General features: G+C 37.6%; 1 protein-coding gene across 1 annotated transcript; it reads right to left on the reverse strand.

Moving 5' to 3' along the window:
- Positions 1 to 3,654: 3,654 nt before the first annotated feature.
- luc7l3 (LUC7-like 3 pre-mRNA splicing factor) lies at positions 3,655 to 14,914 on the reverse strand. Its single transcript, XM_084136288.1, has 11 exons — positions 14,698 to 14,914; positions 13,200 to 13,266; positions 13,072 to 13,111; positions 12,162 to 12,306; positions 9,739 to 9,813; positions 9,547 to 9,651; positions 9,279 to 9,440; positions 8,631 to 8,965; positions 7,950 to 8,131; positions 6,748 to 6,944; positions 3,655 to 3,949 (listed from the first exon to the last, which is right to left on the reverse strand). Exons 1-10 carry the CDS (start codon positions 14,794 to 14,796, stop codon positions 6,781 to 6,783), a joined length of 1,374 nt encoding a protein of 457 aa, XP_083992414.1. The 5' UTR covers positions 14,797 to 14,914; the 3' UTR covers positions 3,655 to 3,949; positions 6,748 to 6,780.
- Between the last annotated feature and the right edge of the window lie 469 nt (positions 14,915 to 15,383).

A 15,383-nucleotide genomic window follows, 5' to 3' on the forward strand; every position in this document is an offset into this window, starting at 1 on the left:
GGGTCCCGTTTGAAAAGTTAAGCGCTACTATACTATACTGACGTCACGAGGGCGTTTGGGAACTCTAACCGGAAGTCGAATCCTACTATGGTGTGGGTTTAGCTCATGAATATTGGGTTATGTGACTGGACGCACGAGGAGGAATCATCAGCTTGAACACAACACACACTCCTGTGTTCAAGAGGGTGTAGTTGTAGTGGGAAAAAATAAGGGCCAAGCCAAAAAAAAAAAAAAAGAAATGTTTACTGGTCTTTTAATGACCACTTTAATCTCAAATCACTGGTCAGGAAATTAGCAGGAATTGCACAAATACTGTAGGCCTACATAAAGTACATAAAATTCTCATTTGTTTTCTTTAAATGTTTAAGCCATGAGGGTACATCTACAGACTGCTTTTTACAGGAATTAGAGGCAATGTTGTTCTTCAATGTTTTCAAACAGTTGAGTAGCTGAAAATTCAGTTTAATGTGAGACCAAAGATTCACTTTATCTGGACATGAGCCTGATGGACTTGTTCTCAAGCCACTTCTGGGTTTTCTTTGCAATTTGGGCAGGATCATTGTCTTGTTGAAAAATCTGATCATTCCTCTTTCATTTATGGGAAATAAGCCATTCTGCAATATGTCCATGTACTCGAAAGCATTAAATGACCTTTCACAGGGAAGCACCTTACCAATACCAGCAGCAGCTGACTCCTCTTCCTCGAGTTTCACTATGAGATTCATTTATTATTATATTTCTCAGCAGATTTCCAAAGTCACTGGTCTGGAGCTTCACCATGCAACTCGTGTTTCACTGTGATTCATCACTCCACACACCACTTCCCTTCCCATATCTGACAGAAACTTCATTCTGTCTTTCATGTTTCTCTGAAACAGTATTAGTTAAGCTGTGCATTTGCTTACATTCAGCTAATTTCCTGGTCAATAATTCATGGTTAAGACCATTAAAAGCTTGGCCCATTTTATTTTTCCCAAGAGTGTACAACATGAAATTATGGGCACAAACTTCACCACAGCAGAGACCTTAACTATTCTGTAGTATCATCACTGAAATGATTGGCATACTCAATTATAATATACATACAGATATGCTTTATGCCATTAATACCTTCACCGTATGTGAAAATGCGGGGACAGGCAGAAGATCTGATGTGAGGTGTACAACTTTCCCAAGAGGAAAAGGGAAGGGTGGGAGAGGATTTCCCTTGCCCGGGTGTGAAAGAACTCAACAACGTAAAATATTCCATTTCTCCGCTTTCTCATAATATTAGCTCATTCTTCAAGTATTTGTGTGTATAACTTCCACACGCCCCGTTTTAATCCACATAGCAGAGATGAGGTGTCCTCCATCTAGTGGCAGAAGCTGTAACTCCCATGGGACGGTCCGTTTCCTCCAGCAAGGGGTGCTTTGAACCTCAGAAAACCAATCAATTCTCCACTGGACAGCATTCAAATACCCACAGGTGTTTCTCTTATTGAAGGTATTTGTACACTGAAATCATTCATTCATTTAGGGCTATTAATTCCATACCAAGTCATTTACAGGTTATTTAAGTAAAACCCCAAAGTAACCACGAACGACTGTGATTGGTCCACCCTTTTACAGCACTTAGAAGAGTAATGCGTGACAAAGGTGTACGACGTCATTGAACTGCGGTTCTAATGCTTGCTTAAGTGTGATTTAAGATCGCACATAATTATTACATTATTATAAATGACACGTGCTTCTATTTAAACTATCCCCAAAAATGCCTTGTAATTTGCCCAGCTTACAACACTTAAAGCTTTGGACATTATTCATGTATAAAAAGAGCTGTGTGTACATGTACACAGACATTAATATGGAGTTGGTCCCTCTTTGCAGCACTTCTGGGAAGGCTTTCCACGAGATTTGAGTGTTTTTGTGGCCATTTTTGCCCATTCATTCAGTAGAGCGTTTGTGAGGTCAGGCACTGATGTTGGACGAGAAGGACTGGCTCACAACCTCTGTTCCAGTTCATCCCAAATGTGTTGGATGGGGTTGAGCGGGCCAGTCAAGCTCTTCCACACCAAACTCATCCAAACATGTCTTTACGGACCCTGCTTTGTGCACTGGAGCAGTCATGCTGGAATAGTACAGGGCCATACCTGAACTGTTCCCATAAAGTTGGAAAGAGCATTGTCCAAAATGAAGAGAGGGGCCTAGCCCAACCCCTGAAAAACAGCCCTCCACCAAACTTTACATTCTCCTGGCATCCGCCAAATCCAGACTCGCCCATCAGAGTAAACGCAGACCGCATGTCTAGGAGTTTGATTTTACACTCCTGTGGTGATGGGTCTGATTGAAACACCTCCAGTCAATAATTAATAGGTGTGTCCCAATACTTTTGTCCATTATAGTGTATCTTTGACTCATAGTCAGGAACCAAAAAAAAGTACTTTGTGTTATGAGCCACTTGGTGGCTCATTTTTCATCATTTGTTTAGTGTAAAACAAATACAGGCTCATTAACTGAACCAGAAAAATGATTTGAGCCATACAGTTTACCATTAAAAACACGTTATACCATAATCAATTATTTGTTTTTGACACACCAGACCTGCAAACTCCCCACTGGAGAAAAAAGGTACTTAATTTAAATAGTACCCAAAAAAAAGTATTTAATGAATATGGGAAGTCAAAGTGTAGGCTATGTAATCAGATGCTTGTTCAGCCAATACAAAAGCACAGAGCGGTTCTGGTTTCTTGCTTTGCTGTGTGAATTTTGACAATCACGAGAACGGCCTATTTTAATGTCACTCAACAACAGTCTGTTAAACTTCATCTTCAGTTTTGGTGAATTTGGTCGTTCCCTTTCAGAGGACCATCGAGTGAACTGACATGTATGGAAGCTTGTTTCCGCCACAGAATAAAACATTTTAAAAGATAATTACGACTTTTTATCTCACAATTGCGAGTTTACATCTCGCAATTCTGACTTTATTTCTCAGAATTGTGAGATATAAAGTAAGAATTGCCTGAAATAAAGTTGCAATTACGTATTATAAAGTCAGAATTGCAAGATATAAAGTCAGAATTGCATGAAATAAAGATAGTCAGAATTCTGACTTTTTTTCTCGCAATTGCGACTTTATATCACGCAATTCTGAATTTATAATACGTAATTGGGAGATATAAAGTCAGAATTGCATGATATAAAGTCGCAATTGCGTGTTATAAAGTCAGAATTATCTTTTAAAATGTTTTATTCTGTGGCGGAAACAATCTTCCATAGACATGCCTGTCCAGGTAAGCTTTAAATCACATTCAGAGTACTGAAAAACATGAACGTCTCTACTGTTGAAGGATGTTCTTGCAGATGTTGCAGTCTAAATGCAATCCCGGACTTCCTACATCAGACACGTAACTCCCATGGCATTGGGGAAAAATCAGACGCCAGCATTTTTTTTCGTAGTTTTTATTCAAGACAAATACAGGTTTTAAAACGGGAACAAAAATGAAAACACTTCACTAAACTAAAATCGTATAAAGATTTGGGATTTGAGCATACAGAGGGAAATTAAGAGATAAAGCAGTGTAGAGACCTTTAAGGCTTCCAGTCAAAATACTGAACTAAACCCGATCTTCAATATTTCCAATGTGTAAATTGAGAGCGGACTGTACAGAGCAAACATGCCACAAAGTATTTTATTCATTCTGAATGCATACTAACAGAAATAATGGTGGACTTGCATGTGCATCTATGCCAGCGTATATAGCAGTAAGACCAAAGAAAACCAAACAAACATAATAAAAAGAACACGCAAGGTCCTGTGGAAACGCTGAAAAAGGGCTACAGAACCATTTTTACATTTACAGCTTTATCATATAGGCCACTACGTCTGTGGTTCACCTTGTTTTAAAGCAGCGGAGCTGAGTTGTAGGATGGAGGTCTTCAGGTCTTCCTCTTGCAGCTGTTCAAACTCCTCCTGATGTACACAAATGGTCAGAGAGAGCTCGATTAGTGCGTGAAACCACAAACATTTCCAGCATTTAAGTACATTTCACAAGTTCTGGAAACAAATAAAAAAAGCTCCATTCTTTCATTTAACACAACTTTGTAAAAATGATCAAACCACTTTTTTTTAAAGACAAATTATGTCCTTTGTCCAATCAGAAATCAATAAATTTGATCACTTTTATTAACATTCTCTTTATTTCTATCCTCTTATCAATTATGTAAGTCTTCATATTGTACATAGCAGCAGTGATAGCAACTGCTCAGCTGTAAGTAAAATGATTGAAGGTAAGCACACAAATAAAACCATGAAATACTGAAAGAATTGATATCCCCTCGTCTATACGGCCAGACTTTGACATTAAGGAGGCTGATCTCGTTCTGAAAGCATGCACTGCTATCTTAAGGACAACACAGGTAGGGAATTTAAACAAAACACGAGAGAGAAAGTAAAAGTTTACTTCAAAAAAAAGACACCTGCATTAAAACAAGCTAAATAATACTAGGGCTGAGAGATATAGCCAATATGCCCAATACAATTAATCTCCACTGTGAATAACGCAACAATTTTAATGCTTTTTGCCATTTTCCCTTAAATACCAGTAGCAAAAAGATTTGGCATGTTTGATTTATTCTAAATCAAGATAGGAAAATGATGAAAATTGGCACACTTGTAGTGATGGTAATGAATAGTAATGTAACCAACTTTGGGGTTTCTAGGACCAACTCTATAGCGCCACCACCAGTTCAAAAATTGCCATTTGAAATGGTTATAATTGGAATTCAAAACTATGATTCAACATAAGTAGGTAAATATTACTGTTTATTTCTGTGTATTGTTACATACACATGAAAAATATTTGTATTCATTTTTTATTTTATATAATTTCCACTTTACTATTTTCATTTTTAACCTTACGATGGTGGATTGGCTGAAATGTCGGTTCTACCAACTTTAAAATTCCTTCCTTTAAACCGTTTGAGAGTAAATAGAGTACTTTGAATATCATCAGCTATGTTTCCAACGTTTCCATTTGTATGCAGACGGGGGGGAAAAACCCCACGCTGAATCGAAACGCCAAGATTAGAAGAGAATCAATGCACATAAATTAAAAAAAAATGCGCATTAACGTATTTGCTCAATTGAGTTTCTACCCGATAAGACGGCATGTGCATATAAACTACGATGGAAACACACTTTCTATACAAATCCATCAATCCGCAAAAAAAAAAGAAAAAGAAAAAGACACTGCCTCAACATTGATTGGATAACTGAAGTAACCAGTGGACCAATCACATCACAGCATCTCAAATGTTGGTTTAGACATTCTGCAATGCCGGAGTCAAAGTCTGTCATCAGAATGATTAGGTTTAATTCCCTCCAGAAGCATCTCATGTGATTGCATTTCCAAACTCAAGAGAACATGACAGCGTTTATTGCTTATTGTCATTTATGATGGAGGATAAAAGAGCCACAGTTTCTTACTCGATCGCAGCAGCTTCCATTGTTATTACACCAATTTCCCAGGAAGTGATGATTATGTTCTCTTCAACACTGGGATGGAAATGCTGCTTTATTCGCAAATGTTTTAGGCGACATTTCAAGTTATATTTGCAACTTTGAATGGAAACATAGCGTGCAAGATAAACAGATATAGCCTACGTTTGTCTAGCTATACCGCCCAGCCCTAATTCAAACCTATTACTTCTTTACTAAACAGGCAAAATGAAAATAAGCGACACAAACAAGGAGAAAGAACTGTTTTGAGCTTGATCTGGTTTGATAGGTTACAGTGGGATATCAATTGGGCTCATCTGTAAACCTGACACTTTACATCCACCCGTTTTAGGTGTAGAATAAGCCATTGGCACTTTGAAACCAACAGAAAGCAAAACTGAGGACAATTAAAACTGGGAAAAAAGAGATATATAGGGTATATAAACATCAAGCTCTGAGACACGTTCACAGGCAACAGCATTCAAATGGATGTGGGTAGTGAAAGGAGTACCTTGGGTGAGTACCTGCATAGATTGACAGTATCCTTGATTTTTAAATGGGCTTTTCATGGGGGTCGCTCACAACACCAACGCTGTGTGAGGTGTGGAAGTCAGCTGCAATAATTCATTAACCCTACACTTCCATCATCCCAAAGCTATCGGATCTCAACTTTAAGAACAGACGGTATTAAAAGTGCAACATATCCATGTACCTCCAACAAAAAAGAAATATATATATATATCAGTATTCATTGCAGTTCAATGAACCTCTTATGAACACCTTATAGACATCAGATGGTAAAATGCTGTGTGTTTATGCATGTACTGTACATACATATGAGCACACAATCATTTTGTAAGTGCAATAGATGTGTAAACAAAGTTATCCACTAGTTTAATCTTACTGCGAGCATAGAGTAAAACAGGTTGAGGTAGTAAAGGCAGAGTTAGGAAAAAACTAAAAAAGAAAAAAATAGGAAAAAAATTAAATAAAACACGTAAATTTGGAAGAGAACTTGTCTAAAGAGACAGATATATGACCGATACAAAACGAGGTACCTCCAGGCATGTTTTTCAGGGCTACACTGGCCTTTCCCTCTGGGTTTGTTTCTTTCTACTTTCTTCCGTTTCATCAGCCTAGTCCCCATCTTCAGTGCATACTTACGATGCACTATTAAAAAACAGGAAGAAAAATCACAGACAGAACTGAAAGAAAAAGGGGGGAAGGGGAGAGGGGGGAGAGACCGGGGCCGGGGAGGACGGTGCACTTACCTGGGGCTGATCTGAGGTCCTATCAGATCAGTTTTAATTGGACTGTGTGTCACCTTCAGAATGTAGCTCTTGGGCGGTGCCGTTCACTTCCGCTTTGGGAGGCTCGGCCTCCATGGGCTCGGGCTTGGAAAGCTCAATTGACTTCTCAACCGAGCCCTTTCTGCTGCTCCGTTTCTCATCCGAGGAGTCCTTGTGCTCTGCGAGAGGAGGCACAACCACATTAGGTAAACGTTCATGGCTCTCTGGGCGATAGCTTTAGATTTGGAGAGTTTCAATACATTTTGAAAAGTATAATTTGTCCTGTTCAAGTAAGTCTTCTTATATTAAAGGGTTAGCTCAGTGAGTCAACATTTACCCACCCTGGTGTTGTTTTAACGCATTATGCCGCCCTTTCTTTTTCACACCATAACTTGTTTTTCTCAGCTCTGTTTCACACAGCTTGTGTGCTGCTTCTAGGCAAGTCAGAGTGAACTGCGACGCTAATAGAGTCGTGAACGTGTAGCCGTGCACAGAAAACCAACGGCTAGGGTCAGGATTTTTGTTCAATAATACACTAACATTCGGTTTGTTTTTCACCAAACCCTATAAGTGTACCTCTCAGAACACCTGGAGTATACGGCATGTGTCGCATGGGATCATTCTGTGATACTTTTGTCTCTTTTTTTGCTATTCACTGATATTATATGGACAAGCGTGATGACTTTTTTTCTCCTTATGTGGTCCAAAAAAAAAAAAAAAGGCATTACTGAATTAAAAGAGTGAATTAATTTTTATTTTAGGGTGTTAAGTCATCATTTACTCACCCTGATGTAATATATATTTAATTTCGTGAACACTTTACAATCAGGATTCATTAGTTAACGAACTAAGAATAAACAACACTTCTACAGCATTTATTAATCTTAGTTAATTTCAACATTTACTAATACATTATTAAAATCAAAAGTTGTATTTGTTAACATTAATGCACTGCGAACTAACATGAATAACAGTATTTTTATAACAATGATTAATAAATACTGAAAGAAATGAATTGTTATTGGTAGTTCATGCTAGTTAATACATTAATGTTAAAGTAAAAATAAAAAAAGATAAATTAAAAATAAGTCTTATTTAAAAGCCAACAAACACTCAATGTTCTGATCAAAAACTTTGCACAAAAAAAAAAGTCTTCAGAAATGAATTATGGTTAAATGCCAGACCTTTGTCCTTAGAGGATTTGTCCTTGTCTCGGTCTCCTCTGTCCTTTTCTCTGTCTCTGCTGCGGTGCCGGTGGCTCTTGCGCTCAGAGCTGCGGGACCTCCTCCTCTCCCTGCTCCGAGAGCGGCGCTTCCTGTCCGAGCGTTCCCGGCTGCGCCTCCTCTCTCGGTCCCGGTCCCGGCTCCTGCACACATCAGCACAGCTTTAATCAACGAGATCTCAACTGGCACAACAGGAGAACGATAGATACAGTAAAGTACATTCAACCAGTATTATTACTATTTTAACAAACTCATTAAACAAACTATAAAAATCATTCTCGTTAACTGAAGTTTAGCTAAAAACAATATGAACTAAAATAAGTTATAAAATTAGTACAACTAATTAAATTAAAATTACAAAAAAAAAAAAAAAAAAAAAAAAATCAACTTAAAAATGGCAAAAGCACAAAAATGACAAACTAAAAAAAGATAAATACAAATATTTGGAGAAAAGTATAATGGCAAATGCACAAACATTACTAAACCTTCAAAATTAAAACAAAACGGAATACTAATAAATGCTATAATAGGATATAAATAATACTAAAATAATCCTTTACTAAATTGAAATAAATTTGGCATTTTAACAAACTAAATCTATGTTGCTCAGCTCAGCTGGAGTATATTGAGCGAGTTGCACACCTGCTGCGCTTCCTGTCGCGCTCCTTACTCCTGGACCTCCTCCTGTCTCGAGAGCGGCTCCTGCGGCGGTCCGACGCTCGGCTGGAGTGTCTGCTGTTGGAGTGACTCCTCCTGCTGCGCCGGTCCCGCTCCCGTTCCCTGTCCCGCTCCCTCTCCCGCTCGCGTTCCCTCTCCTTCTCACGCTCTCTCTCCTTCTCCTTTTCTCGCTCTTTCTCCTTCTCTTCCTCCTCTTTGCGTTTTTTCTCGCGTTCCTCCCTTTCGCGTTCCCGGTCCTCCTTCTCCTTCTTCCCCCGGTCCTCCTTCTCCGGGTCCTCTGAGCGCCGGCGCAGCTTTTCCTGTGGGATCAAACAGAAAACCATGGTGTAATCAGTCCATCCAAAAACATGCATTACCACACTGTTGCTTTTTTATAATGTTTTCTTCAAATTGTGTGTTTTATGATTTAAAGGTACACTATACAACTTTCTTTGTATTCAATACATCAATCCTTCTATATTTTAGACCTGCCGGGATGGTTTTCACGGGAAATTGCGCACATGTGTCATTTTGAAAGCCAAAATCACAACAAAAATAACTATAATGTGAAGTACAGGATTGGCCAACATATCCACACAGGACTCCAATTCACAAGCTTGACCATCAACAAACCTTCAGTTCCTCCACCGTGGATTTGATCTTGGCGTATCCCATGTGCTGCTTGCCCATCAGATGATCGTCCACTCTGGACTGAGCGTCACCGACTATGAGGAAAGCGCCACACACTTCACACACCTCCATCTGCTTCTCCTGAGCCGCAAAGCTCTCAATCGTCTGACAAACGAGAAATCAGGTCAGTGCCAACACACACTTGAGTGAAAGGTTGTAATGTAAGTGTGTGTTCTGCACTTAAAAACAAGAAGAGAAAGCTGTGACTCACTGAAGGATTGGAGCTGAGCTCCTCCCGCTCTTCCTTCAGCTGCTCCACCAGCTTCATCATGCCCTGCGCCTCCTCCACGCGACCCTCCGAGCCCAGCTCCTCGATCTGAACACACACACACACAGTTACATCTCAGAGCCGCTGCAACACATTCATGTTCACTCCTCAGCTGACGAGGCTCAGAACCAGTACCTGAAGAACAAGCTCTTCAATCTTCTCCGTGAGGACCTGCGCTTTCTCCTCGTTCTTCCCAGTCGGACCCGGCACCTACAAATCAGAGTCTGAAGTGAGTCGGGTTTGAAGAACAGTGTACAAACGAAGTAGCCTTAAAGAGTATAAACAAGGAGGGCAGAAAAGCACAGCAGAGGCTGTATCCCAGTGCTCTTTGGAGATAGGGATAATTCACTCATTGATACGTTTTTACTTGAGTATTACAAAATCTGCATATAAATATAAGAGTATCCTAACTTTATTTGTTCAAATTCAGTTTCATTCTTTCTCCAAAATCACTTTTTTCCATTTAAATTGTCTTGTATTCTATTTTATTGGTCATTTTAACTTTTTGTAATAAAAAGGTGTCTAATTAAAAAAATTCATGAATCTTATGCAATTTATTACAAGTTTATGAAAAACTTTTTTTTTTTTATTTTTTTTTTATTTTGTGTTTTTTTTTTTGTATACAGTTTTAATGGTTTCATTAAATTTTAATAATTAAAGAGCATGTCTAATTGAACTTTAATGATTTAACAATTGAAAAAAAAAAACTTTTTTATTTTTGACAATATAAATTAAATATGAAGTGTTTATTCTTTCAGAAATTCTGTGTTCTCAGTTTAAATTTTGCAGGATTTATGATTTAATACAAAAAATCAAAGGAAGGCATAAACATTATCAACTTAATATTTTTTGTTTTAATTGTATTATTAGTTATTACTTTGTGAAGTACATTCTAGTGTACAATAGTAATGCATTTCTGCCATAACTAAGTTAAACCAAACTTTTATTTTGTCAGTTTGTAGTGAAAGTCCTTTGAGTTTCTGTGAGTATTTGGCAATAGTTTTAATCAAATGAAATGCTGATGAAGAGACTCTGGAGATGAAGTTCATGTCATTATACAGAGAGACGGCAGATGCTGGAAACACTACAAGCGTCACGTGAGCTTCAGCGTACTGTCACTGTTGGACGGACGCCTTGCATCTACAAAAAACTCTACTTTTCAGTTTTTAAACACTGCGCTGTCAAAGTTAATATTGTGGTTTTATATAAGCTCAGACACTTGCACGTGTCTTTATATTATATAAATAAATGGAGATACAGGGTTTTTGTCAGGCGAATTTCATGTTCTGTCCGTCACTGGAACGAACACATCTTTTCTGCAATTTGGCCAAAATCTCATGTTATTAAAGATGAAGTGCTATGGACAGACTATTTCAGGCAGTGTTGGCTATGAATCGACAACAAAATGCTCGACTAAGACACTTCTTCGCTCCTCAAATACATAAAACATCAGTGTTTATACACAATGTTGCTTGAGAAAAGAAAAAGCTGTACTTAAAACAACCAGTTCTTAATTTAGCCTCGCAACGCAAACAAGCAGAGACGCTCCAAACTGCACGCAGAACTGCATTCATGATAGAGTTACGAGGTTTGAGGACGACTTTTCATTGGTTAAATATTTGCAAAACCCAGAGAGATGTAAAAGAGTGACCAATAGTAATGATTTATGGAAAAAAATTAAAATGACGAAATTTGGAGCATGTTTTCCTACTATGGAAGTCAATGGGGACATTCTTCAAAATATCTTCAAATAGCAGAAGAAAGAAGGCTTTAAAACACATGCAAATAATGAACTTTTGTGAACTGCAGTGTCCCACGAGTGTAACTCTACCTCTGTGTTAACATATAATGTGAATGTACGTCGCGTTGTACAGTATGTCGAGACGGAGGATCCAGAACTGCAACTGATAGAATGCACTGTAACACGATACTACCATATTTCTTCAAAAGCAGATCATGGAGACATTAATCGTCCACGATCAAATCGTGATATCGCGCAGCCCTATTTAAAATGATGTAAAAGCGATGAGGGGATGGTGTTTCTGTCTGCATTTTTTGCATCAGAGAAATCATAGGGCTCTAATAAAGCACCAGGCTATAAATAAAACCTAAAAATGTGTGACCATGGACCACAAAAAGTCGCACGGGTATATTTGTGGCAATAGCCAACAATACACTGTTTGGGTCAAAATTATCGATTTTTCTTTTATGCCAAAAATCATTAGGATATTAAGTAAAGATCATGTTCCATGAAGATATTTTATAAATTTCCTGCCGTAAATATATAAAACATTTATTTTTGTGAGTGAATGCAGCACAATCGTGAACATAAATGAACAACTTTAAAGGAGATTTTCTCAATGTTTCGATTTTTTTGCAACAACAGATTCCAGATTTTCACAGTTGCATCTCGGCCAAATATTCTCCTATCCTAACAAACCATACATCAATGGAAAGCTTATTTATTCAGACTGTGTATAAATCTCAATTTCAGAAATTTGACCCATGTGACTGGTTTTGAGGTCCAGGGTCACATGTTCAAGACTTAAAAACGTTACCCCTGAGTTCTGCTGGGCTTGTGAGAGGGCCAGACGCGCGTGGCCCCTCCGGATCCTGCGCTCCACCTCGGCCAGGAGACTCTGCAGGTACCGCAGGAAGTCCCGCTCATATCCCTCCTTCATGAAGCGGGAGCTCTTCTCATACCTGAGACACCAGGAGTCACGCTTTACAAACACTGAAGATGCAGAACTGCACACGGGTCACGAACGTGTCCAGATCACATTTCATTTCATCACCATTCATTTGGGGAGGTGAAATTAGACATTTAAATATGCTTAAAGAAAATAAAAACCATTACGTTCTTTTTATTGTTGCTTTAAAACATTTTCATAACATTGTAAAAAGTACAAATCTTGTACCAAAATGCAGAAAAATATAAATTGTGTAGGTAACACTTTACAATAAGGTTCATTGGTTACCATGAACTAAGAATGAACAACACACTTCTACAGCATTTATTAATCTTAGTTGATATTAATTTCCACATTTACTAATACATTATTAAAATCAAAGGTTGTATTTGTTAACATTAGTTAATAGACCGTGAACAGCTGTACTTTTATTAACTAATATTAACAAATTAAAATACTTTAATGTATTGCTCAAATTAAATTAAAATACTGTAATGTCAGTTCATGTTTTTAATATCAAATGTTAACTAATGTAAAGTGTTACCATTATATAAAATGCATCTAAATGTAATTAATGCTGACATTTTTAACCACACGTTTACAGTACTGAGAAGCACCACTGAGAATAATGACAATAATGGGATTTGTTTTTATGTATTTTAGTGACAGGAATCGGTGAGGGTCCTAAAAAGGCTTTTTAATCTTCTCATATGATTTGTGGGTGAAATGTGATCTGGACATGTGATTTCCTTGACATTCACACAGAGTTTTAACTTACACTTTCCTCAAGTTTTCATCATGGATTTTTTCACAAGGACCTGGAAAAAAAAGAAAAAAAAAAAGATTCATGACAATGTGGACGTCAAGAGTAAAACCAGATGAATGTGTTTAAGAAGCCGATCTTACCCAAGTCTGAGCGTGTGTTTGTGAAGAGTTCAGCAGGGCAAAAGCCACACAGGTAATATTTGCAGACCTGCAGAAAAACACATTAAAAAAATGACATTTACACTATAAGATGAAGGCATGAGCTCTGCTGTATGTGTTGAGACTGTCCCACAGATGGATGATTCTTTTATTTTATAGAGATCGAGAGTTAATCACAACTAGATAAAGTATGTTACTATGGAAATTCACATGTCAAACTCGGACAAGTCTGAATCGTCTGACTCAGCCGCTCATGTTAAGCGAGCATAATTCCCACCAAAATACTGTCCGTTACTACAGTAAAAATGTGTCAGTAAACAAATGGTGAACAACTTGTGAAAAATAAGAACAATTAATTGTATTGAATGTGCACTTGTAGTTAATTACTTCAAATCGTATCGTATGTGCATATATATATATATATATATATATATAAAAAGAAAACTGTACTTGCATACCACTTATTATTAAATAAAATGCCATTTAAGTGTACTTGAGACACTCATGACTGTTTAACACACTTAAATACACTTTTAAGTACTTTGAACAATGTGAAATTAAAAGTTTATGTACATTGTCATTCTGTTTAAAAAATGCTTGTGTAGAAGTACACTTATTTTAACATTTAAAATACATGCGACATGTAAAGTACTTTTAATTTTAACTGTAGTGTGTAATTTGATATTATATTTAAAGTAACATTTTAATACATTACACGCTTAAGTTCCACTAATTGCATTTAATACGAAGACATTTTAACTTGCTTGCACATAACATGCAAAGTTGACATTAAATTACATTCAGTTCGCACTTTTAAAGTATTTTTATTACTTAAGTGGTTTTAAAAGTATGCTAAAGTGTACTTTTCCAATCATCAAAGTTAAAACATCAAAAATAATCCAGTTTTATATGATTTCACAGTAGCAACAATAACTGCAGTATATTTTAAGCGAGTGGAGCGAAACTCGGCCTCCAAATGTTTGTATACACATCAGTTGCTCGAGTAACTATTAAAGGTTAAAGTTAACAACTGACAGGGTTCCCTAAATAGTGAACAGCATTAACTGAGGGACCTTTTCCTTGATAACTGAAACTGAATCGAAATGCAAGCTTGTGAATCGAAGATGTGTGTCAATAATACCCAGCACTACTAATAGTTACACGTAAAAGTTTGATACTTTGCTGTTGTTTGCGCGTTAATAACAGTGATTTGTCTTGGCAAACACTGCAGATGAAGGCGGGACGCTGCGCGCGCATGTGTTCAACAATGAGACACGAGCCTCGCGCTGCTAACTGACCCAAACAACCGAGACAAACTAGCGAACCAGCCATCGCTCAGATCGGTTTATATACAAACTAACACACATACACACATACACACGTTTATTAAGTGGTTTAGCGGCCTACAGAGGTTTGTGTGTGTGTGTGTGTGTGTGTAATAAATGAATCGCGGCCGCTGTTTAGCCGTCATCTCACTTACAGTCTCATCATCCCAGCGTACATTACAGCGCTTCTCATCCGGAGCCAAGTTCCGGTCCCGGCCCATTAACTCATCGAGTAACTGGGCTGCGGAAAGCATCGTGCCTCGGCTCTAGTTCTGGTCCACTAGAAGAGAGTTGTATTATTCATTTACAGGATAACGAACGCCGCGTCCCCTGCTCTCTGATCTCCACAACAAAATGGCAGATCAGCAGCACGCAGCGGATGTTACCCATAATCCACCGCGAGGAACAGTCGTTAGTGCGCCATCTAGCGTTCGGGATGACGAGACTTTTCAAATCAATACAGGAGCAAAAAAGACAAAGAGATGGATAAAATATAATGAAAAATAAAATATCCTGGCCAGAAAAAAAAGAACACAGATTTCTTTATAGTGAATTTATTTTTTGATTGTCATAGTATACATTACAGTTCAAAAGTTTTGGACTTTTCATTTACAACTTTTCATTTTAAAAAGTTTTTTTATTTTTTCAGAATGGATGCATTAAACTGATCAAAAACAGACAGCAAAGTCTTTTACAACATTACAAAATGTATTGCCGTTTCCACAAAAATATGTAGTAACATGTCTGTTACAATAAATGTTTCTTGATCAAATCATCATATTATAATGATTTCTGAAGGATCATCTGAAGACTGGAGTAATGATGCTGAACATTCAGCTTT

This window comes from Abramis brama, assembly GCF_963993115.1.
Source record: "Abramis brama genome assembly, chromosome: 1".
Taxonomy (NCBI): Eukaryota; Metazoa; Chordata; class Actinopteri; order Cypriniformes; family Leuciscidae; genus Abramis; species Abramis brama.

Excerpts from the sequence above, each read along its gene's own strand:
- luc7l3 (XM_084136288.1), bottom strand. The coding sequence starts at position 14,796 with ATGCTTTCCGCAGCCCAGTTACTCGATGAGTTAATGGGCCGGGACCGG. Across the intron at positions 8,966-9,278 it reads CCACGGTGGAGGAACTGAAG|GAAAAGCTGCGCCGGCGCTC; the intron begins GTTTGTTGATGG and ends TTGATCCCACAG. Across the intron at positions 6,945-7,949 it reads CAAATCCTCTAAGGACAAAG|AGCACAAGGACTCCTCGGAT; the intron begins GTCTGGCATTTA and ends CTCCTCTCGCAG.